This window comes from Macrosteles quadrilineatus, unplaced genomic scaffold, assembly GCF_028750875.1.
Source record: "Macrosteles quadrilineatus isolate MER2022 unplaced genomic scaffold, UCM_ALF_1.0 Scaffold_6__1_contigs__length_79288215, whole genome shotgun sequence".
Taxonomy (NCBI): domain Eukaryota; kingdom Metazoa; phylum Arthropoda; class Insecta; order Hemiptera; family Cicadellidae; genus Macrosteles; species Macrosteles quadrilineatus.
In genome coordinates this window covers 61,705,081-61,728,654 of record NW_026542599.1, presented here as the reverse complement: position 1 = coordinate 61,728,654, position 23,574 = coordinate 61,705,081, and the positions used below count along the sequence as shown (strand labels likewise).

Below are 23,574 nucleotides of genomic sequence, written 5' to 3'. Positions count from 1 at the left end.
ACAAAAGTTCTAAGTCTTGACTTGAATGCTGTCTCAATTTGTCTTACCTCCAATGATCCACTGTCATCATCACTTGCGTCTGAATTATCTTCTGGTGCCTGATCAGCATCACCATTAGTATCATGCTCTACACCAACTTCCGGTGTTGGGGGGAGTGGGCTAATTGGAGATGGTGGGGGAGCAACCAAATCAATCGAACCTTCAGACATTTCCCCAAGGGTTAGTCCAGGAGGATTGCTCCCAAAGGTAAATGGTGATAGTGGATTATAGGATGGGCTGTCAGGAATATGGAGTGGAGATCGATAAACAGGACTGTTTGGTATATTCAGCTCTAAAGGAGAAGGAATAATGAGCTTAAGAGAAGGTCTTCGGGGTTTCTTCACAACAGAGTGTGGTTCATCAATAATTCCAAAATCAAAATCCTCAATAGCTTCTGCAAACTGTTCGTCTGTCACAAAATCAGTGTATTTTAGAATGTCATCCAATGCATCAATGAGATTTTGATGTGTAATTTCCTCCACAACATTTGGAACATCAGCTGATGTCGATGGGAGTGGGCTCTGAGGGGTCATACGAAGGAATTTGTCAGGTCTCTGCGGTCTAGTAGGTTTTCTCACCATAGCATTCAGATCAACATTGTTCATAATCGGATGTGGAACATTAACACTCCTTTTAACCTTCGGATATCTCTTGACCAACCGCCTAATATCCAAACTAGACTTTTGAGGTTTTTCAGGACGAAGATGGTGTTTGGAATGTTGAGACCATTCTGACACTTTTACAGGTTTGATACAAATCCTACAAACCTCCACATCGGTTGAACCAACTCGAGGATACACATATTGTTTCACGGGTTCACCACTCGTGGAAGGTACAGCATGTTGATTGTTTATAGGTGGAGCAATCGATACAACATTTCTGGAACTCACACCTGCCATATTTTGAGTTTGTCTCAGCATGCTAATATGACGATCTGACAGTGTATGATGCTTCCATTGAACCGGTAGCATAGACACTCCACATAGCAAACATGTCTTCATTTTTGGGGTAGTGCTTTCGCGAACATCCACAGGTGGGCGGCATCGTTTTGATTTCTGATGTCGGGCCAAGTTCGAAGTAGTAACAAGCTTACCACAAGTATCACACTCAATCTTAGATAGGCGTCGGGGTTCTGTGACAACGTCAGGTACCAAAGCCGGCTCACCAGCTTGTGTTGCAGCTAGACATTTCTTTGACTTTTGATGTCGTTTAAGATTTGCAACAGACACACTATCTCCACATCGGTCACAAGCTACCTTCACACTGTAACGTGAACTCTTCTCTTGAGGAGTAGCATGAACAACCACCATATCAGCTCTTGTCTCTTGTGCGCTTGCGGCGTTAGAGCATTTCTTGGTTTTCTTGTGTCTTCCTAAGTAGGGCTTCGATACACGTACACCACAGATTGGACACTGCACCTTAGTGTCAACGGGTAGGCTAGAACCGACAATAGGGAAAAGGTCGGAACCGGCTTCCTCGTCGGTGAGCTCAAACGATCTCACGTCGTCATCCGAATCAACAGGCAGAGGTGACACTGTGATAACCATACTTTCTGGGGTCGCGGTGAAAACCACGCTTTCTGGGGTCGCAGTGAAAACTGCGTTTTCTGAAGAGGCGTTGGAAAACGAAGTATTGCTGTCCATGGACTGGCACGCTTCCAAATACACATCATCCATTTTCACGGACGAGTGTTGTCCTATATAGAGTCTGAGCATACACAAAAAAGGGATGAGAAGCAGCAGTGCTTTTTCAATACACGTTCTCTTATAATACTGGAAGAAGCAACCGAGGGCATGAAAAGGACTAGCCTCTTCGCTAACGACAGCCAGGGTGTGGGGAGCTATTCCCATAAGAGCCCATATTGGATCCCGAAGTAGGACGCACATATATATACTACTACCAGCCGAGCTTGAAAATGGGCAAATCTCTGGTCTGTTGGGGAGCTGGTCCATAAACGGCTTTTCGATGAGTGGAAGAGTAAACAGATGAGAATCCCTGGTCTGTCGGGGTTGATCCAGAACCGGCGTTTCCCTACTACTAGAACCTTTGGGCACTCCCCTCACTATAGAGGACATGCAAATGGAAGTCCTGTCTCATCTACTGGACGGATATCCAAAAACAGTTATTTTTTTCTCTTCAAGGTAGCTCGAGATCCAATTTGAGGACATACAACGTATTCCCACCTCGCTCATTCTCTGTAGCAACCTGCGATCGACAGGGTCGAATGCCTTACTGAGGTCAAAGAAAAGCCCTGCTAAATATTTATGAAATCGAGCTCGTTACCACTGCATAGCAGATAGTGTAAACTTCCCCTTCAAAATTTTTAACTTTTTAACGATTTTAAGACTCGATTTTAAAATTGTATAACTTTTAAGTTCTTCTGCAGAAGGTTCCCAGATTTTTTCGTATTATTCACAAGCATGGAGACTACTTTTTGTTCGTGAAAACGTTATATGTATCACGAAGAAGAAAAAAAAACTCTGTAATTAGACCTCACACACTTAAAACTCCTGGTGTATTTGCTTTTAACTAGCACTACTCTAGGATGTAGATAATAACTTAGAGCATCTTGTGTACCGCAATATACCATGCATTTTTTACAAAAAAAATCATAAGTACAAAATGAATACTTACATTACAAGTGGGTTCTAATGTGTTAATATACATATTATGGCTAAAACTACGTAGATATCGTCATAATTTACGTAATTATATTTATTTGTATGACTAATGGATACTTTGTTTTAAGTAAAAGAGTTATTATGTATTTATATCAAACGCCACATTTACAGTTTAAAACAATTGCATAGCCAGTAATTTATTGGGTTTAGTATAAAGCTTGACACAAACTCTTTTGTGACCAAAGGAATAACTCAATCTAATCTGACAGCTTGGGCCCAAACTTCACTCTCAATCTGTGTGAATTCAATGCAATCACGTATATCAAGGTTGCATCAAGGTTTATGGTACAAAAATATTGTATTTAAATATAATACTACTCGTTAAAACTTATTTAAAAAGAATTAAACTAGAGAACATTTTTATATTAGTATTACCGCATATTAAAAATATTTGGTATTTTAAAATTCGCCGTACCTCTAATATGATATAACATAAATTGCTTTAAAATTACTGTTCAAAATTGATTGTAACCATGTTATTTTCTTACAAAACCCCATAAAACAAACAAAAAAGATTTTAAGAAAAATCTGGTTTTGATTAAAATTAGTAGTCTATAACATCGTGATGACATAGTATTGAGGACGTTGTTATGGTCCTTAATACTAAACAAGTTAGTGAATTAGTAAATTGCTGTAAAACTTACGGCTCAAAAGTTATTACAACCTTTGTAATTTTCGCGATAAAATATCAGAGTTACACTCACCCATGATAAAGGTTGTTGACAAGCTAATGGGAAAAATAGCCTATGTGTCAGCTTACTGATGCTATATTTGCCACAATATACCAAAAACATTCTACTTAAACCAGCGTAAAGAATGTATAAATATATCTTTTTTTGCAAAACAATCGTGAATACTATTCTCATAGTTAGGATTTTGTATAGATAGACATTTAATGTTTGCAATTGTAATAGTGTTGTGTTATATTATTGTTTTTACAATGGAGTAATTTGGTGGTAGCGTTAGGGCGAAAATCAGATTATTTTTTATTCACTTATTATTGTGTGAGTGCTGGGCTCAGTCAAGAGCGTGTCGGGCTGAGAATTAAACGTAATGATGTCAGTGGTTCACGTCTCGGACACTAATATTCATCAGGAAAATTAGCTATTTTTTCGTATCGGCTCACCCTTAACATTTGTATTGCTAAATACACAAAAAATAATTCCGAAGAAATAAATTATTTATTGATTTACCAGATGGTATTATGGATTTTCCTTTCAGAACACCATCGAACCGTCTTACAACTTTATGAAAAATAAGAAACTAACTAATAAACAGTGTTTCGAGAAAAAATAGTTGCATTATGACGAATGCTACTCAGAATTTTCCAAATAAACTATGATTTCACTTCAGGAAGAGAACGCACGGAGAATATATGTGGTATCAGATGGCGTCTTCTGTCAACAGATTGAATTGGTTGACTTTTAGCGGTGAACATGTTTTGATTAACACAACATTGAATACTCTTGAGCTTTTAGCTATATTAAGTTTGTTTGTGTTTTTATGCTCACAATTTCGAGTATTTGCTTCTTTGGAAATATAACATTCATTTGAAATTTCTCGAGGTCTTAATGGATCTTTTCTACTCTTTAATGTAAATTTATTTGGTTCAATGTTATGGAAATTGGTGTTTTGAGTTAATCAAAATTTTTGTATGAAAATGCAATATTTAAAATTACCAGACCAAGTAGGGGTCAGCAATAGTGCTATTGAATTTAGAATACGCTCATAGTTTTAACGTATGAAATTATATTTTTCTTTCAGATGAGGCTTTGTCATTTGCCTAAATCCGTTCTAGCTTTAACAGCTGAAACTTGGTTTTACATTTTCATAACTTTCAAATTCATTGTTATAGTATAGTAATACAGAGTGGCTCGAAAAATTACTCACCCAAACTGCTGCTTTAACTTAACTTATGTTTTAATGGACTTCACTCTAAAACAATATTCAGGAATGGTTGAAATCATACAAAGACGAATGGAATCTGATCAACAATCGTGTAAACATGTACAGCACTTAGTTTTAAGAGTAAGTTTGTACAGCTAATAAATAATCACTGGTGCACCTATTGCTCGAATTCGATCAATTGCAAAGTATTACAGGCGTTATTTCAAAACGAATAACAGTCATAATTTCCGATGACTTAAAAAAGTCAACTCAAAGATAATGTAATCAATCACTCCACTCCAGTTATCGAACTGAAAACGAACTCACTCTGAAAACTAACGCTCTCTCTTGTGTGTATCATGTTTTTACTATGAACAGCTTTTTTAGTATGTAATCAATTAATAAAAATAATTTGTGTGTTTTAAGAAAACTAAATCTTTTCTTCATAAGAAATATATTGGGATTTTGATGGCATGTGGGGCAAAGCCCCAGTACTTCTTTAAAGGAATTAGTGAAAGGGCGTCTACACCAAAAATACACAAATTTGACTCATCGTTTGTAAACATCCGTCCATTATTAACGGAGGAGTAGTGTTTCTTAGAAGTCGCCTTCACGTATTATATATAAGGATTAATTTCCGTGAAATGCTGAGTAATTTTTTCGGGCCACCCTGTATAATCTTATATGATTGTATAATCTCATCCTCAATTAAAATTCAACGATCTTTGCAAGTTTGTCTGTATGGTTATTCAAATTTTAGTATTAATGACAAAAAAACTAATAATAACGAAACTTTGAATAGCAAAGAAATTATATATTGATAAAAGTTAACACCGATTTCACTATTTCCTTATGTTGTACATGAATAAAAGTTTTGATAATCGTATACTGTTTCGTGCATGTAGTAAAGTAAACTATTGGAAAATCTATCCATAACGTTAAATAAATTATATATCTCCTAGGAACTCGCTGCTAACATTTTGTGGCTAAAGGAAAGCCACAATCTAATTTGACAGCTTGGCCCAAACATTTAATCTAGTAATGTCCTATTCCATCTTCAGTTTCAAACATTAAAGGAGACGTTCCCATTCACTAGATTATTTGAAAATGCTGATCTCATTTTTCAATAACCTTTAGTGAAATATTTGATTTTATTAGTGTATTATATCCAATGGTCACAGAATGTTCAAATGGGTTTCAATGCCTTAAAAACGTTGATTTAAACATGGTACATTAAAACGAGTAAAAATATCTGGTCACTTTTGTAAGATTAACTGAAAATTCATTAATATTATTACTACTTAGATTTCTCCCTTGTCGTTGCAGTAACCTCAACATTTGCGATGACGAAAGCAAAATGCGTTTTTGAATAATATTTCTCCATCGTGCCCAACGAGTAAAGCTAACTATAACAGCAGGTTTTAAATTAAGCTGGCCCATTCTATTAAAGAATTGTATGTTTTATAGATGACAAATCCTTAATTTCACCATGAATATACTTTACATTACTTTACAAGCTACAAACAATTTACTCATTGATTATTCTGAATACGTTAGTTGACAATTGAATCAATGATTGAGATAGTGAATGTCATTTTTCTATAGAATAAATTAATAATAACACTCTATGTTATACATTTTCTTTTTGGATGCCCATACGTATCTGAAAAACAGAGATGGAAAAATGATGCATTATAAAATATTTTGTTTAACAAAGTAATGATTTAGAGTTTAGGGAAAATAAAAATTTCCAAAATTCTTAATTATTGATTGAAGATAGATTTGTGAATATTTCACTAATATATCCTACTAATAGAAATATTTTTTGGGTTGATCAAGTAATACGTCAGCTAGTGGGAAAGATTTTACTTTTCTTAACAGCTCACCTAAAAGCAAATGTTCCCTTCGTGACTTAATGCTGAAGTGTTCCCCGCCCAACGAAGATCCCGTGTGAACAGACTTTGCAAATGAACCTTACTTTAGAATAATAACTCAAGCTTGAGGTATGATGTTTCAACTAACTTCCATTACTAAATAATGCTATCTTATACATTTTGGAGATTTAGTAACCCAAGATGCCCAGTAAGGAGGCTATCCATTTTCTTTTCTTTTTCTATGTTATTTGTATGCAATTATAGTTTAAACAATTAAGTTACACTGAAACGTAGTTTGGACAGCTTATTTGGTAAAAAAGTAAAAACAAGTAAAAACAAAATTTGTCAAAGTTAAATCAAGTGTTTTTCTGATTCGTAAAGTTTAACAATGTAAATTGTTATTTCCTGAATGTGGGCAAGAGATTACTTTCAATATTTGTATTGCCTTTCTTAAGAATCCATGGGGATCATAATAAAAAATCTGTTCAATTTATAGTTGTTTACCTAATAACTTTACACATTACTTAGGAAAGAAAGTTGGTTTTATTTTCAATTTGTGTGATGAACAAACAAAACTATACAACAATTCGTTAATGAGGAAGTGTTAATACTTAATTGTAAATTTTTAACAAAGTTTTTCTGTTTTGTTTATGCATTATAAAGTGGTAAATATGAAAAAAAAATCTGTAACCAAATCACCACACTTTGATAACAATGCGGAAAATATGATTTTAAATATTGATAACTATATTAATGCGATTATGTGAAGTTGTTTAAAATTCATTATTCATATACAATTTTGTAGTAATTACTGGAAATACTTTTTCTTGAGTACTATATTTTAAGTATTTTTCTGTATATATTTAGAAAAAAAAACAATCAAAGTCTCTCGTGTGGTGTACATTAAAATTAAAAATACTACAAAAGTAGGCCATCTATTTTTTACCTTTTACTCTTAGTTCTTCCTGTGAACTGTAGGTAAAGTAACTTGATTAGCTTTCAAAGATAATTGCTTCAGCACTTAGTTAAGGCGAAGCTTTTAGCTCTAACACGTACCTTTGCTCAGATGAGGCTTCGATTTAGGACAAAGCCCTGACACTTTTAACTACATAATTCAATTTTAAACGTCTCTGATAAAAACAAAATAAGGTTAGAGCAGTGCTGTGTTTTTTGTGGCGAAGAGTATATTTTATGGTTCATTTCGTGGTTAACTCAAGGGTACACCAAGGTTCAATAAATGTAAGCTATTGAGACAAAGTAAGTATTATTGAAATTAATCAAGATCGAATAGCTTCAGGTTAATATAGGGTATAAGAATATTCTATTTTTTATTACAATTCAGAGATTACAATCATGGCTTAGTAATAAATGTACAAAGGAAAAAATCCCTACAAAGACTGTTCATCTGCGTTTGGTCAGAGTCTTCTTTGTCGCTAACCACTTCACGGACAAAATAACACAACAAATAAAAAAAAAATATATATATTTTTGTTTGCCTTAACGTTGGTAAATAAAAACTAAAATGATCATGAACAATTACTATATAATAAGTTGAACAGATCTAAATAGCCTACGGAAAACTAATATTACATAGAAAAGAAGAAACAAATAAATATAAAAAAAACTAAGAATCCTTGAATGACCCTCCAGTACTGAAGTAATTTTTAATTGATTAGTCTAATTTAATTTTGAAATTGTTATCGACTTTCTTATGTCCTGTACTGGGATCTGATGAGCTCTTCGGCAGTCATCACACAGTCCTAGAATCCAACGCCCGATCTTATTTCTGCTGAAAACCGTGACACTATCTCCCTACCATTGTCTAATCTGTATGGGGAGATTAGTACATACAATGTTGGCTAAATAGTAAGAAGTAGGAAGCTGCGCTTTATTGTTAAATTTAGGAACGAAGATTCTTATGTGTTCTCTGGATCTGGTGTCATATGTATGTAGCGAGTTGGAGAAAATTTAGCTTTTGTAAATTTTCGGAAACGATATTATTGTTTTTAAGATTAGTTTCCTGATGTGATGACTGAACAACTTTGGAAAAGTAGATAGGAAGGGTAGCTTTGGTCTTTTTTAGTATTTATATAGTTATGGATTTTTGGGAAATAGCAAGAGGACCAACACAGGACAAGCCAACACGTTAACTATAGTTAAAGTGTATAAGTTAAGATTTTACAAAATGGTAATAGCTTACTTATTTATATTTCGTAAGGGACCCCAGTAGAGGACTCAGAATGTATTCTATTATTTGTTTTTGCGAGGAAAAGTGTATCATAATTGTGTCATCTCTTTTAAATAAGGTTCAAAGCTTAACCCTTTTTAGTAAACATAATTTAAATACGTACAAAATTTGTAATAGATTTTTTAAAGTTATTTATTAATATGGATATAAAAAGGAATACGGAAGGTTCTGCAATAACACGTATTAGCTTATTTTGTTCTAAAACTAAATTTTGCAGTTCAAGCAGACCTTTCTTCTTATAAAATAATGTAACTAGAATCGGGATTCTTTTTTGTTTCTCAAGTGATCTATTTTTCCTTGTTTTTAATCCAAATTATCTGATTGGCATAAATACAGCCTTTAAACAGCTTCAATTTCAATCTAACTTACATTATCAACAATTATAAAGTCAGAAACGTATAATAGGTATTATTCTGAAACGATATATTTATAAGATACTTAATGTTAAATTTTGTTTCAGCATTGACGGATGAGCCACGTTTCGTTGAACCTATACCGAATGTGACAGTGGCTTTGGGTAGAGATGCTTCTTTACCGTGCGTTGTGGAGAACCTTGGGACTTACAAGGTGAGTCGGATACATTATTTTTTATTATATATTTGACACTAGACACATGTTGGATAGAGATTATAGATATTTATACCAACGACAAATCAAATTGCTTCTTTTAAAGTAAAGATAAATATTTTGTCTCTATAACGCATAAATGCGCAGGCAAGAAAACGTAGACATTTCATCCTTACACACCAGTAACACTTTCATTCAAAAACAAAGTTCAGTGAGCCACTCATAAACTGCTAAATGCCCAAAATTCTTTCTTCTTCTTAAGCTTATGTTACTGTGGAAAAATATACGAAATATAAGATGCCATGCATAGCTTATAAGTTTTACTTTTGGTTAGGTTCGGTGAAAATATGGTGAATTGGAAAGAAATAGAAGGGAATATCAATTTAAATCATTGCATAATAACCGTGGTTCAAATTAAATATATTTATTTACAAGAACTGACTCGAATATTATCTTGGGATTGGAATGTCTAGTTTCATTCATAATCAAAGCTAAGAAATGCTAAATCAGATCAGAAAAATATAAAGTAAACATTATGAAAACTAATACAAATAAAAAAATACCGTTTTAAGTTATTTTATGCAGACCTTAATTTAAGAAGCAGTGAAACTGTTATTATAGTTATTTATATCTCAAACTATGGCTAAATTTTAATTTTTTTTACCATGGTGTGCAACGAATTTTAATAAACAACCAGACACCAGAGGAGTTTATATTTGCATATAACTTTGTTTTTACCTTCAGTTTAAATTAGTTTTGATTTGTTAAAGTTTAAACATTGCAGTTCATAATGCGTGGTGACAATATCAAGTATCGTACCAAAGATGTGCTCTAAATATTTTTCTTTGATTTTCCAGAGTTACGAAACTAATATTTATGGATTGCTTCATACAAAGGAGATACTTGTAAAATCCTTTAAGGATCAGTCATCCTTAAATATAGTCGTAGTACTATAGAATAACCAACACAAGTAGTCTTCTCATCCCTTTGTAAATTTTGAGGATCGTTTTTCGTGTCTAGTTCATGTCCGGTGACACTGATCGCTAGTTTAGACGAAATTTTGTTTCTATTATTTTAGGGCTGATTTAATGATTTTACTTTACTGTTTGGTTATATAACTAGGGGACTAATTATTGTTTATGATTAGATTATTTAATTTGGTCAAACAAGATTTTAAATGACTGAAATAACAATAACCAATTTGTAATCAAACGGCCCCTACCAGACGGAACCAACATTAAAATTGAAGGCAGTTGATCCATAAGGATTATAAATCTACTATGGGAGTATGTTTTATCTATGGTAGTACTAAGGTAGATGAATAAATCTACTTATTGAATAGTTTTGGTAGAAACTAAAACTGACCTATTTTAGCCTATATCTGTGTTTTAAATTAGAATTTCGTTAGGTTATAATTTTTCTTCAATAAAAAAACCTCTTTATTATTTGATATTTATTTCTCCCATACAATAATAATATATTTCATAAATTGTATAACGTCAAGTACGTCAAGTTGATGAATTACTACTGCGCTCGAGACTTTATTAGGCCATCAGTTATGTCTTTGCCAATCTCTAACGTCATGTGACTCGAGAGAATTACCATGGAAATAATCTTGTAAGGGAAAATACAATGTTTTAGTGACAAACGTTTAAGTTTGCATTTATTATAAATAGCAATTTAACATATTTACATAATTGAAATCTACCATATTTACGTGATTGCATATAATTGCATATTAACATTGCAATTTATTACTAATTAAATATACAGACGCAATATTTAATAATATTGCGTCTTCAAATGATTTTTTCCTTTTAATCGTACAGGTCAGTAATGACGAAGGCTTAATGACCTACGTTTATTCGAATGAGTTTCAATGAAAGGATGGTCGGCTTATAGAAATGGATTTTCATAGCATTATAATCAATTTTCCGTTAGATTTCCGCCGCTTAAAACATATAATGTAGAAATTTATTTCCAAACCATTTTCTTAAGCTTAAAAAATACATGATAAAAAATAACAAATGATTGGAGCATTGATGTACCCTTAATGGTTAGAGTGAAAACTCCAAACAACTGTATACTTAAATTTTCCATGTTATTCTTATGGGGCATAAGTAAATTGTTGTCGTTTGCTTCTTTGTAGTTATATTTTTTCCAATTTGACAAATTTACTAACTTCATACGTAGCTGTTAACTCCTTACAGAACATACTGTATTAGGGCCTTAAAAAAACAAACCTTAAGTTCTCATTGAACCTAATAATTATTAGTTATAAAAAAGTGGATAATCCTTGAACAGGTCGATGTTAGACTAGTAACACCACGACCAGGGTTTGGACCTTCCCTTTTAAAACGTAAACAAATGTTATAGGCGTAAAACACACGAAATGTAAATAAACATAAATTACGTATACAACGTTTTCCAATACAAGTTGATAGATAATAGACACCTGAAAAACATTAGTACTTAAAAGGAATCCTTAACTTAACCTATGTTTATATACTTAACCATAAATAATTAACTACAATTTACAACTACATGCAGAAGTGTCCAAGCATGGCTGTATCCCGAATTGAAATTAAATACTGCATGAAAAATGAGGCTTGTATGGGGCGATGACAAAGTATTGCGTCTGACATCAGTAATGAGTATGTATATTGGAAAGCCATAAAACAACATAACGACAGACATTAGTGGCAAAGCAGCGTGTGTGGGGGCATTAGTGAGGCAGACGATTGTTTCATTTAAAATACATCCATAATCATTGTTTAATATTGGAACTTGGTTTAATAAACTCTTCTAATATGAAATAAAGGTTGATATTTTTTGTTGTAAAAATAGTTCGGCAAAAGATATGTCTTTAGAAATTTGTGTAAATATCAATTACACAATGTTTTATAGAATTTTTAATGGAATATTTTAAAATATGATTCTATGAATATGTATTTTTAAGGGACGTTACTAGTTAAAATGTTTTAGGATTTTAAAAGAAAAAAAAATAAACGTATCTTATGTAAGTTGATATGTAATCAGTTTGTAAAACAAATCGTACTACTCAAATTAGGTATTACTTAAAGTATGGATACTTTTTGTTTAATACATGGGTTACAATAAAAAATAATACCTAAGAGTTTCCTTAGGAAGTCAAAAAACGAAACATTTGTCACATTTGTGGAGTTTTGAAAAATGAGATTTGATAGCATTTCAGATTTTGTATATTTAAGAATTTAAATATCATTTTACTCACTTAAATGGCTAAGCATATAATAAAAGATGTCTACAGGATTCAAAATGCCAGTTGGTAGATATCAACATCTCCTCTGACAATGATTTATGCAATCAAGATTGTTTAAGTAATTTGACGTTTGACACACCAATCTTCTGGATTGCTAAATATTTAAGCATTTGAGTGGATTGAGCTTTATTAGGTTCAGTCAGTATGCTACTTGTTCTACTTTATACATTGTTTATATTTTGAATCAAGTAATTATACACTTAAACTGTAAATATATTTCAATGGGGTTTTGAAAAAGATTTGTTATAAGGTCACAAAAAATAATACCAATGTTCATTTGATTTTAAAGAATGAAAATAAATTCCTTTTGGTAGAAAAAATAAAGTTTAATTGTGAACGAAAAAATGTTCTGAGATCTTATATAAGTATTTTTTAACAATTCAAAAATCCAACCTTTATATTTTTCTTATTATTTTTTTCAATAGATGTACAGATTTGTATATAGCTAATAAAAAAATCATGTACATTAAATAAATATATAAACTGTACTACATCTTTAAACATATTTTAAATAATACAGGGTTTGGCAAAAAAACGGGTCACCGGAAGACTGCCCTCCGGACAACTACCCCCAAGCAGGTTCCTACGTCATATTGACGTCAGAGATCGGGGGGGGGGGGGGGGGGGCAGTTATCCAGTCACGGCCACCCACCTAACCTAACCAACCAAACTTGCTGTAACGTTCCTAAAATCGGTTTTATATTCACCACATGCCTATTCTATTATCCAACGGCATTACTCGAATTAAAATTAAAATTACATAGCATGATTTGTCTAGGGGGGTTAGTATTCCAGTCGTGGACACGGCTTCCATATTGGTTAGTTAGCAGATTTTGTGACGTCATGTTTCACCTGGGGGGGTAGTTTTCCGAAGGATCGTATTCCGCATCCCCACAAAAACCAGATCTATTTGTTCATCGACAGGTCGTCTTAGGGTGATGGAGGTAGGCTCGTTGGTGAGCTTATTCAATGCCATTATCTGTGGTCACCTGAGCAACCTGAGCAACACGTATTTGTTATCGAGTTTTTTTCAAAAAGAAATGATTCAGTCATTGCAACTCAGCTTCATTTCCATGCATTGTTTGAATTAGGTCGACATGGAGGGGTTCCAGTGCGATTATCTGTATGGATAATCAACAAAACTGAACAGAATAATACACATTAATCTGTAGGGATAAGGATTAAGATCGAACCTCAAAATTAGTGTAACCGAGTTGTCAGACATGTTCTAAGGGGAGGTTTGTATTCGAGCTGGCCTACGAGGACTGTTTTCCACAGCAGCACTGACTTTATCGAATGTTAGTTGACGTCCGATCTGACTTTGGACTGCTTATCAGCTTCTTTTTAAACTCAGGAGCCATTGTTCTAAAGTTGATTGCCCACCACATGATTGTGCCACTTGACGGAATCGACGTCGCCCAAATTTAAAAAAATGCACCGAACTGCCTTTGAGTTGCAATGACTGAATCATTACTTTTTAAATTCGCCTCGATAACAAACGAGCGATGCTCAGGTGACCACTGTTCTATGACTAAAGATAATAATCGGTGTAGGCTCTCCGCCGAGCCTAACCCCACCACTCTCAGACGACCTTTTTCTTAACAGTGTGCTACACAAAATAGATCGTTTTTAGCCACACCCTGTATAAAAATTATAGTAAATTTTAAATTACCTTAATGTTTTATCGTGTTTTTTATTCAGTATTTTTGTATGTTACTGTGTTCATGTGTATTTAAAGGTATTTTTTTTACATGGCATTATTACAATGTATAGACAGTTGATTTCCTCTTTTCATTAGTATTCATATAGTTACTCTACTAAAAAAAAAAAACACCAAGTTAAAAATAAATGCTACGTTAATAGGTAGTAATCTATTTTGAATAGATTCATCCAACAATAAATGGTCAAGTAGTGTTAAAGACGATTTCAACAATTACAATAATATAACTAAACCTCGGACAGACTTCTAAACAAAGAAAGCTTTAAATTGTAATCAATTTGTAGTGTTCAAGTAAAACGAGCAGCGAGCACTCCAACTAATGGAAACAGATGGGCTCTCCTGAGTAGCTTTTAAATGATAGAAGTACTTTGTAAATACCGTTCGTCCTGCAAAAATCCAATTACGGTACAATTAATATTTCCATTCATGTAAATATGTAAACACGTGTGTATCGGATATACTTATTGTGTCATAGCAATGAAACGTTAGTTTTAATTCATATGTAAAAAACTAACGACATGTAAAAATTGAGATCAAGAACAAGAACATCACATATAGTGATAAAACTATCACTATTTTTAAATTCCCAGTATAAATAATTTGTATTTATCAAACTAATTGAAAGACTATGTTTTAAATCAAAAAGATAAATGTAGTTTATTTGTTAACGGCTAATTAAATCAGTACAAGAGATCTCGTTTATAACAAAATTGAGATTAATATTTTTTTTTGCTCCATACATTACGTCAGATTTTTTTGGACTTAACGTCTTAAGGCTACAGTATAAAGTATCTACTAAACCATACATCTTCAGGATATGGTTATCACTTGTTATGTGGTACTCGATTTTGATGCCCACTAACTTTGTGCTAAGCTTTTTAGCTCTATCTGTATTATATTTTATATTTTACCGTCCAGAGACTTTCTTCTATTCCGCATAGGTTAAGCAAGTGGATTACATTAGTTTGACCGGCCCAAGTTTTGGTTCCGAATATATCTACCCCCACCATGCACCAGTTAAAGTGAGATTAAAGGGAAGCCACAGCGTGCGTTGACTAGATACAGCCCACATAGTTAGTCATTATAAATAAAAAAAAGCTGCTCATGCAAATTACATATACAGATTTAATAAATAAAATACATAAGAGTGTACTAAAATTATACCTTGAATTGCAACCAAAAACTATTTAATAAAATTATTATAAACATTTTAAATTAGATAACATGCGGAATATTTATTAAATGGCATTAAGGAAATAAATGGAGGTAGGTACTCTGTCAAAACGTAAAAGCCTTTTAAAAGCTACTGCTAAGTAAATTGCAGACTGCATTACTGCTTTCACCTAATTTTCAGCTTCTTATTCAGTTTTCAATTTAGTACATTTTACGTTTAAGAATTAGAACGTTTAACTTAATTTGAGTAGTTGGAATTCGTTAGCCTTTAAATTATATTCAACAAATTTCTAACAATAATGAAGCGGTAAACGTATTTTTTTACTACTTTGAGAAATTATGTCCTTCTAGGGTTAAATGTTCTTCATGATATATCAGATATGGCGTAACCCACACATACTTATTGCGATGTTATAATTGAAAGATTTATAATGCACCGAGTAACCTTGTAATTCTTTTGTATGTGGAATTGTATAACGGAAATGTAATTTATTTCTATTTTGTAACTATACGAAAAATTAAAAATTTCATCCTTAAAAGATAAACTATATTTTAATATATTAAAATCGGGGCTATAAATTAGAGAATTAAAAAAGACTTTTTGTTAAAAATGCTTCCCGCAGAATAATCATGTATATCATCGTGATTATAGATACAAGAAGATTAGCTTAGTCCGTTGGGGCATTTGTCACACATTCGGATGCCATTCGCTTGGTCACTCGGACTATACCATTGTTTAATTCAACGGTACATGTATAGAATATTATTGTCATTACTATCTATGGATAATTACAGATTTAACTTGTTCCTATATACAAAAATGCATTAAAGACGGAGAAAAAAGCTGTTAGTAAACCATACAGATAAAAGTTTTACAGTGTGAAAGTAATGGGCTATAAAAAGTGATATTTGTATCTTCTGACAGGTTGCCTGGATTCACATCGATCGTCAGATGATCCTCACCATCCACAGACACGTCATATCCAGGGTACCCAGGTTCAGTGTATCTCATGACAACCAGAAGACTTGGTTACTTCACGTCAGCGGCGTTCAGCAAGAAGACAGAGGCTTCTACATGTGTCAAGTCAACACTAATCCTATGATCAGCCAAGTTGGGTTCTTGCAGGTTGTTGGTAAGTATAGTTTGAATAAAAAACGCTACAAGGATTCTTTTTACTAAAGCGTCTTATAGAAATCGTAGAGACCGAATGATGCAAATTGAAAGAACTTGGCTCTTCTATTTACTGCATACGAACCAAAATGTGAATCCTACGGAAAAATTAAGACCGTGCTAAGTGCAACTGAAAGTTTCTATTAATGACTTACCAAATCTACTTTACCATAATGGCTACTTATGCTAAACCAGGGTAAAATACAGGGTGAACATAAAAGAAGTGAACAACTTTGAACATCAATTTATCGAAAACTACGGCTCTGACATCGCTGCGGTTGATACCAGTAAGTCGGAAAACACCTTAAGTTTTGTCTCAAACAGCTGATTGCTGTCAACAATACAAACATGTGTCAAAAGATGTTATTTATTGATTTGTTTAAAAATGGTCAATACGCTCTCAGAAAAGTCTTTTTGTGTGTTAGAATTAGAGAGAACTCAGTCCGCCACCCATGTCCACTTGTGACTTTTTTTGTGGGGAATGTGAAAGACAAAGTTTTTGTTCCTCCTTTGCCATTGAACCTTATGGAGCTCCGAAATCGCAATACTACTGCAGTACAAAGTATCAATGAGGCCATTCTTGAAAAAGTTTGGGCAGAATTTAGTTTTAGAATAGATGTGTGTAATATAAGCCGAGGATCCCATATTGTGCACTTGTAATACCTATATGGGAAAAAACTTGAGAATCTTAGCTTTCTAATGAAGTATTACACTTTCTCCTAGGTAGTATAACTTTCCTGTAATCTTTTATTTAAGTTGTTCACTTCTTTTGTGTTCACCCTGTATATTTACTAAACTGTACAATAACTTTGAACCTGGTTAAAATAAGCTGGACAAACAAACGTATTAGTAGTAGTTTACACAATGTTCACGTAAAGATATCTTTCTTTATGACACCTTAAGTGCCTTAAAACTCATACCAAACAAAAAAAAAACTATTAATTATCATATAATATAAAGAAGATACTGAGACAACTCTTAATACTTGTAAAGTTATAACGTTACACCATCGATAAATGTACCTTCAAGCCAAAACTTTTAGTAGGGTCCTGGTTGTAAATTGAAGAGACATTATTACAAAAAAAAGTTCTCACAGCATTCAAGCAGTTGTTACTAGAATGCACGTTCTGGATCGGGTTTTGAATATAAAGTGGTTATATTAGTTACTGATTTTTTTAAAAAGAGAACTGTTATTTTATTCATTTTATATGCTTTTAAATTTCCCATGAACGATTATGCTGTTATACATTGTTATATACAACAATTGAATACCCAACTCCAATGATAATTCAGAACAAAAAAAAAAAAAAAAAAACGGCTATTAATCAGTAAAAAATAATTCTTACACAATAACTTAATAAATTGTTATGTGGTACCCTACTGATTTCAAACCATACAACATTGATATTTTCTAACATTTCCCACAACCAGCTTGTCCTTTAACTCAGGGGTATTTATTTTTACCTTTCAGTCCCCCCGAACATCATTGACGAGCACAGTACTGCGTCATCAGTAGCAGTGAGGGAGAATCAGAACATCAGTCTAACCTGTAGGGCCAAGGGCTTCCCAGCACCGAAGATAATGTGGAGAAGAGAGGATGGGAGCAGCATGATCATAGACCGTAGGAAAAAAGGTACATGTAAATAGTAAGGTCATAATAGAAAACAAATTATTTATAGTAAAGAGTTTCAGTGATACATATCCTTCTCCGGAATAAATTTCAATGGTATTATCTTCAATTATAATTGACCTTTAAATATAACAATACAAATGTCAAAAGTATCAATAGGTAAAATATGTAACTAAATTTAGGCATTTTCAAAAATTTTTTGTATTTGAATTTCAGTTACTTTTCATTGATTTGCAGAAATAAAATGATATAATTTTTTTTTTCAATAAAAAAAGTATAAAGACGACATACGTTAATATAAACACCTACTGCATTAAAGCTTATATCAATACCGTATGTGAGCAAATTTCCATACGTATTCGGAGAAAGAATTAAAATATGAAATGGAATGAAAGCATATTAATTTGGAAAAACTGAAAACCTGGTTATCGACTATACATATTGATATATAGCGTAGGAAGGTCTTTGAAAAACTAAACCTTTCTTGAGCTGCTTGTATCAGTCAATACATAAACATCTTTAATAAGAATCAAATCGTTTTAAGTGCAAATGCCTTTATATTTTATTATAAACTGCCCACATGTAGGATTTAATAACAATAATGATATAATTGAAGTCTGGTTCGCTTGTTAAACAATCATACAAACATGTACGTGCAATGATACGCATATGCGAACAATTTTTTCAGATTTTTTCCGTAACAAATAATATTTTAATCATGTAATGAAGTAGAAAATAATTGACGTTCAAGAATGTGATTAGTTTCGGTACGGTAACGAGACTCATGAAAGGTCTTAGATCCATAAATAATTCCATTAAATTGGTTCAATAATACAATATATGTTTTTTTTTATGTTCTAGTGAATGTATTCGACGGAGACTATTTGAACTTGACGAGAATTTCCCGGACAGAGATGGGAGCCTACTTGTGTATTGCTACTAACGGAGTACCACCGTCTGTCAGCAAGAGAATTATAGTAGATGTTGAGTGTAAGTAGTAAGGAGTATCTTTTATTTGTCTCTATGGCTTGGTTTTATTTATATAATTCTGGACATAATTGACAATTAGTCTTCTTGATAGAGCTCATTATACTTATAATCGATATCATCAAACAAAAAACAGCGTAAGGTGCAAATAGGCAAACATCAATATACAAAATAAAAAAAAAATTAGACACGAAATCAAGAATAAACAAATTAAAACACAATATTAACGTATTATGATGCCTAGTAAAGTATAACACATTATTTATAAAATTTTTTAGGACAATAGAGGGCAAAATTGAAATATGTAAAATTACGAGAATAATATATTTGCTAGCCACTTAAGATTTGCAAGTGATCTAGTAAAAAAATAAGAATCTAAAACTGAATGTCAAATCTTTGGATACGTAATTTTACCATTTTTGTTAACCTATTCATAATAAAAACCAACCCATGGAAACTACAATAGCTTTTCCAATAGTAAAACTGATAATCCAACGAGCCCAATTTGTAGTAGTGTTTATCTACTGGATTCTTGTAGTATATAATTTAGAGGCTTAAATAAATGTTTATTTTTTATGAATATTCAATGGTCTACTGTATTAATCATACTGGAGGCCCGAGTGTGAATTGCATCTATTTCCTGTTGTGTCAGCTATGTGGCAAAACACCACTTCACAATTGCAAACCCAGAATTAGCTGCAATCTTAAGAACATTTTGGATATTAAAGTGTCATGTATTTCAGATGAGGAGAAATAACCCATTAGTATTTTAAAGTATAACTTCTGACGGATTTAAACTAAAATCTGCTCAAATATAACGAATTAATATTGATAAATATATGTACAAATAAAAACCGAACCAGACCTTTAATCCAAAGACAAAATAGATTACCGCAATATACATTAAAAAACACATGGTTAACTTTATCGATAAACAACCCCTTTTTCCTCAGTTTCCCCGATGATTTGGGTACCAAACCAGCTGGTGGGAGCTCCAGTTGGCACCAGCGTCACCATAGATTGTCACATCGAGGCGTTCCCGCGGGCCATCAGCTACTGGGTGTACGACAACGTGATGCTCCTGCCTACGTCCAAGTATGGCACAGAAACTTCAGAGAACAGCTACAGATCTCACATGAAACTAACAGTAAACAACCTTCAGCCGAGGGACTTTGGGACATACAGATGCATCAGCAAGAACTCTTTAGGGGAGACGGAAGGATCCATCAGGCTGTATGGTGAGTTAAAATTCACAATCGAAACATTCTTCCATGTGAATTTAAAACTATAATAATTAATTTACCTAAATTTGTAAAAGTGATACCCTTTTCGTCAAAGTCACTCCTGCTAGATTTAGGACTACAGACGTTATTCACTATACATATATTTTAAATAAAATAACATATATTTATACGTACCACATCGTGATGTGTCCGTACGTTTATTGTTCAATTAACTTACTATATTGTAAATTGGAAATATTTCAATAATAAAAAATGCTAACTAGGCTTATATTATTTTTTTCCAGAAATACCACAACCGTCAGTAGCACCCAAAAGCGTTGAAGAAAAAACTACAACCAAAGAAGGTAATACTACTCTAGTTTATAAGAAGTTTGAAATGTAAAAATTTCTTTATCTAATACAGTTTAATACAAAACTTAAATTAAAGAAAAATTATTTCAGCTTTTGTTATTTAAGAAATATTAGCTATGCAAAGAAAATGAGGCAATATATTGGCAAATTAAGACAACTAGTGTATACTTATATGATGCATATTGTTAAACAGCTCTCCGTATTTTTTATCCAAAGGGGTAAAATTTGAGGTGACATTCTTTTTGCCGATTGTGATAAAGTATATAGACGTTTACAAAGTTTTTGAAATACAATCACATACAACATTTTATTAATTAAAACTATTTGCAAAGAATCCAAAAACTCAAAGACATAGCGATTATTTAATGACTTAAAGCTATTTCAAACTAACAAAATGATAAGAATTTGTTTATTTTTAATTCCAACATTGTGCATGTTTAATGAAACACAGCGAAATTTAAGACCACTTCTGTATTCATTAACACCAAATGAAACAAGTGATAAAAAATAACGACATTGTTTCAGTCGAGAGGCAAGTGGCTTCAAACGACACAAAGCAATCTCAGCTTGGAGTCACCCCTAAATCGTTCACCCCCGCTCAGTTCAACAGAGAGGAAGTTCTTCCCCCACGAGACCTGCCCCCGCCCCCCCACAACCAGCTCTCCGCCTCAGGTAGGCCTAGATTGCCACTGGATAGCTTTTATTTCCCCAGGGACTCATCAAGTTCCCCCTCCCATTTCATTGAACAATCAGGCCCAAACAGCGAGTTTCTTTTGTACCCCGGTGTTTTTGAGTAGTAAAGGAAGTTACCTAACGTTATAACATAGAAAAATATTCGAAGATATGTTTGTGAGCTTATGGTAAACTTTTAATTGTTATTGAGTGACAAAACTATGTTGTTGAAAAGATTATTTCTGATATTTTGCAACAAAATAAAAAATGCAAACTTGGGTTGGGCACCAGGGAAGTTTGAGTGTCAACATTCTTTTTTGCCGATTGTGATGGAGTATATCTGCATTAATCTCTTACGTAAATAAACTCATCATCGCTAAAAATTAACTTCGAACGTAGCAAAAGTATCATATTAATTTCTGCAATAAAGTGTACTAGCAGATATTTACCTATCCTAAATATGTGTAGATGAGTAATAAAAAAAATAAATAAACATATTAAACATACTACCTCAAAATAATACAAAAGATATATTTATTTTTCAACCGTAAACTACAAAAACATCATTTCAACACGAAAGGTTAAAACAAAAGAAATTAAGGGTAATACAGAAGGTGTGTAGACAAACAGGAACATTATAAATGAATCTTTCAAATCCCTCATTACAGAATTCAGGGTGAACATATTATTAAAATTCAATCCCTTTTCGTATGCACATTTTTGAGGTGACATTCAACCAATACGACGGGCATTGCTGCTCTATTTAAGCTATACACAGTTTGACTTTCCTTCTGTGTAATTGAAATTAAATAAAAAGGGAAAAAGGCTCTGCAACTCTGCATTTTCTTGATATTTTAAGTATATATCTATTTAGTCTATAGTTAGAAGAGACGAGATTAGATGGAAATTTCCACTGAAATTTACACCTGTTACAAATGACGTAAATGCCTTGAGAAATTTTATTACGAAATTTGGGAGAATACCCTTTTGTAACTGGTTGTAACACAACATTTCTAATTTAGTGATTATAAAACCAAGCTTTTCTGTAAAGACAGCTGACATAGGGCAATTGGTAGAAACCTCTCTTAGAATAAAATTTTTAAGTAATCTTAAACCTCAACTCAGTTTTATATCCACCATTAAGTTCATGGTTCCTATATAAATTATACCGAGGAAATATTCAAGAAACTGTTTTTAATAATATTTGTTAACGAAATCAAAAAGATTACATATTGATTCAACATTTTTCAGATTGCGGCCACGCCAACAAAGCAGAGTTCTGGAGGCTTTTACTACAGATAACAACTTTAACAATCATCACATCGTGTTACTGATTTAGTTTGTTGCGTTTTTAATTATAAAGTGTATGTGATCAAGCTGTAAATTCATCATTTGTACATACAATGTACATTCTGTAAATAAGGAAATTGTCAATATGACACTAACGATATATCAAGCTCACAGTTACATGTAAATAATTGAGTAGTAAATTTGTAAACTGTTAATTAGTAGAGCGTTTATAAATTATTGGCTTAGGTAAATTAACGTTCCTATTAAAACACTTTGAAATAAATGATCATTACTTAACGTGACAAATGATCGTGTAGAAGTAAAGGATTTGTAATATAAATTATTTTAAATATTACCTTTGTGAAAAGAGCAATTTAAGTATTTACATGTTACTTAATTGTCACTTAAAGCATTAGTAGTTCAAATGGATTTATCAACAAATTATTTGTAAAGGACAGAACATTGTATTTTAAAACATTTATTTACGATTTAACTAACATTTACTCGTATAAACACCATAATAAGGCGTAGTATCTTAATTTAACAAAAAATTAAAATGAGGGAAATATTACGAAGATATGATGTAGAAAACGGATCGTTTATAAGAAATAATTCTATTGTTACCTATTGTATTTTACAAGTGTATATTTTGACCTTTTAAACAATTGAAAAACAATTTTATGTGTTTTTACTTTAAAATGGACTATCGTTATTTTTGTGTCGAAATTGTATAGTTGTC

General features: G+C 32.5%; 1 protein-coding gene across 2 annotated transcripts in view; it reads left to right on the top strand.

Annotated features, from left to right (window-relative positions):
- LOC128997203 (lachesin-like) overlaps nucleotides 1-23,022 on the top strand; it is a 255,507-nt gene extending 232,485 nt beyond the window's left edge. For both annotated transcript variants that reach the window (XM_054422806.1, XM_054422807.1), the window contains exons 2-9: nucleotides 9,190-9,296; nucleotides 16,416-16,623; nucleotides 18,133-18,294; nucleotides 19,153-19,281; nucleotides 20,232-20,516; nucleotides 20,807-20,866; nucleotides 21,399-21,545; nucleotides 22,797-23,022. In XM_054422806.1, coding sequence (XP_054278781.1) covers nucleotides 9,190-9,296; nucleotides 16,416-16,623; nucleotides 18,133-18,294; nucleotides 19,153-19,281; nucleotides 20,232-20,516; nucleotides 20,807-20,866; nucleotides 21,399-21,545; nucleotides 22,797-22,879 — 1,181 coding nt within the window. In that variant the 3' untranslated portion in view covers nucleotides 22,880-23,022. The remainder of the gene's footprint in view (nucleotides 1-9,189; nucleotides 9,297-16,415; nucleotides 16,624-18,132; nucleotides 18,295-19,152; nucleotides 19,282-20,231; nucleotides 20,517-20,806; nucleotides 20,867-21,398; nucleotides 21,546-22,796) is intronic.
- The last annotated feature ends 552 nt before the right edge of the window (nucleotides 23,023-23,574 follow it).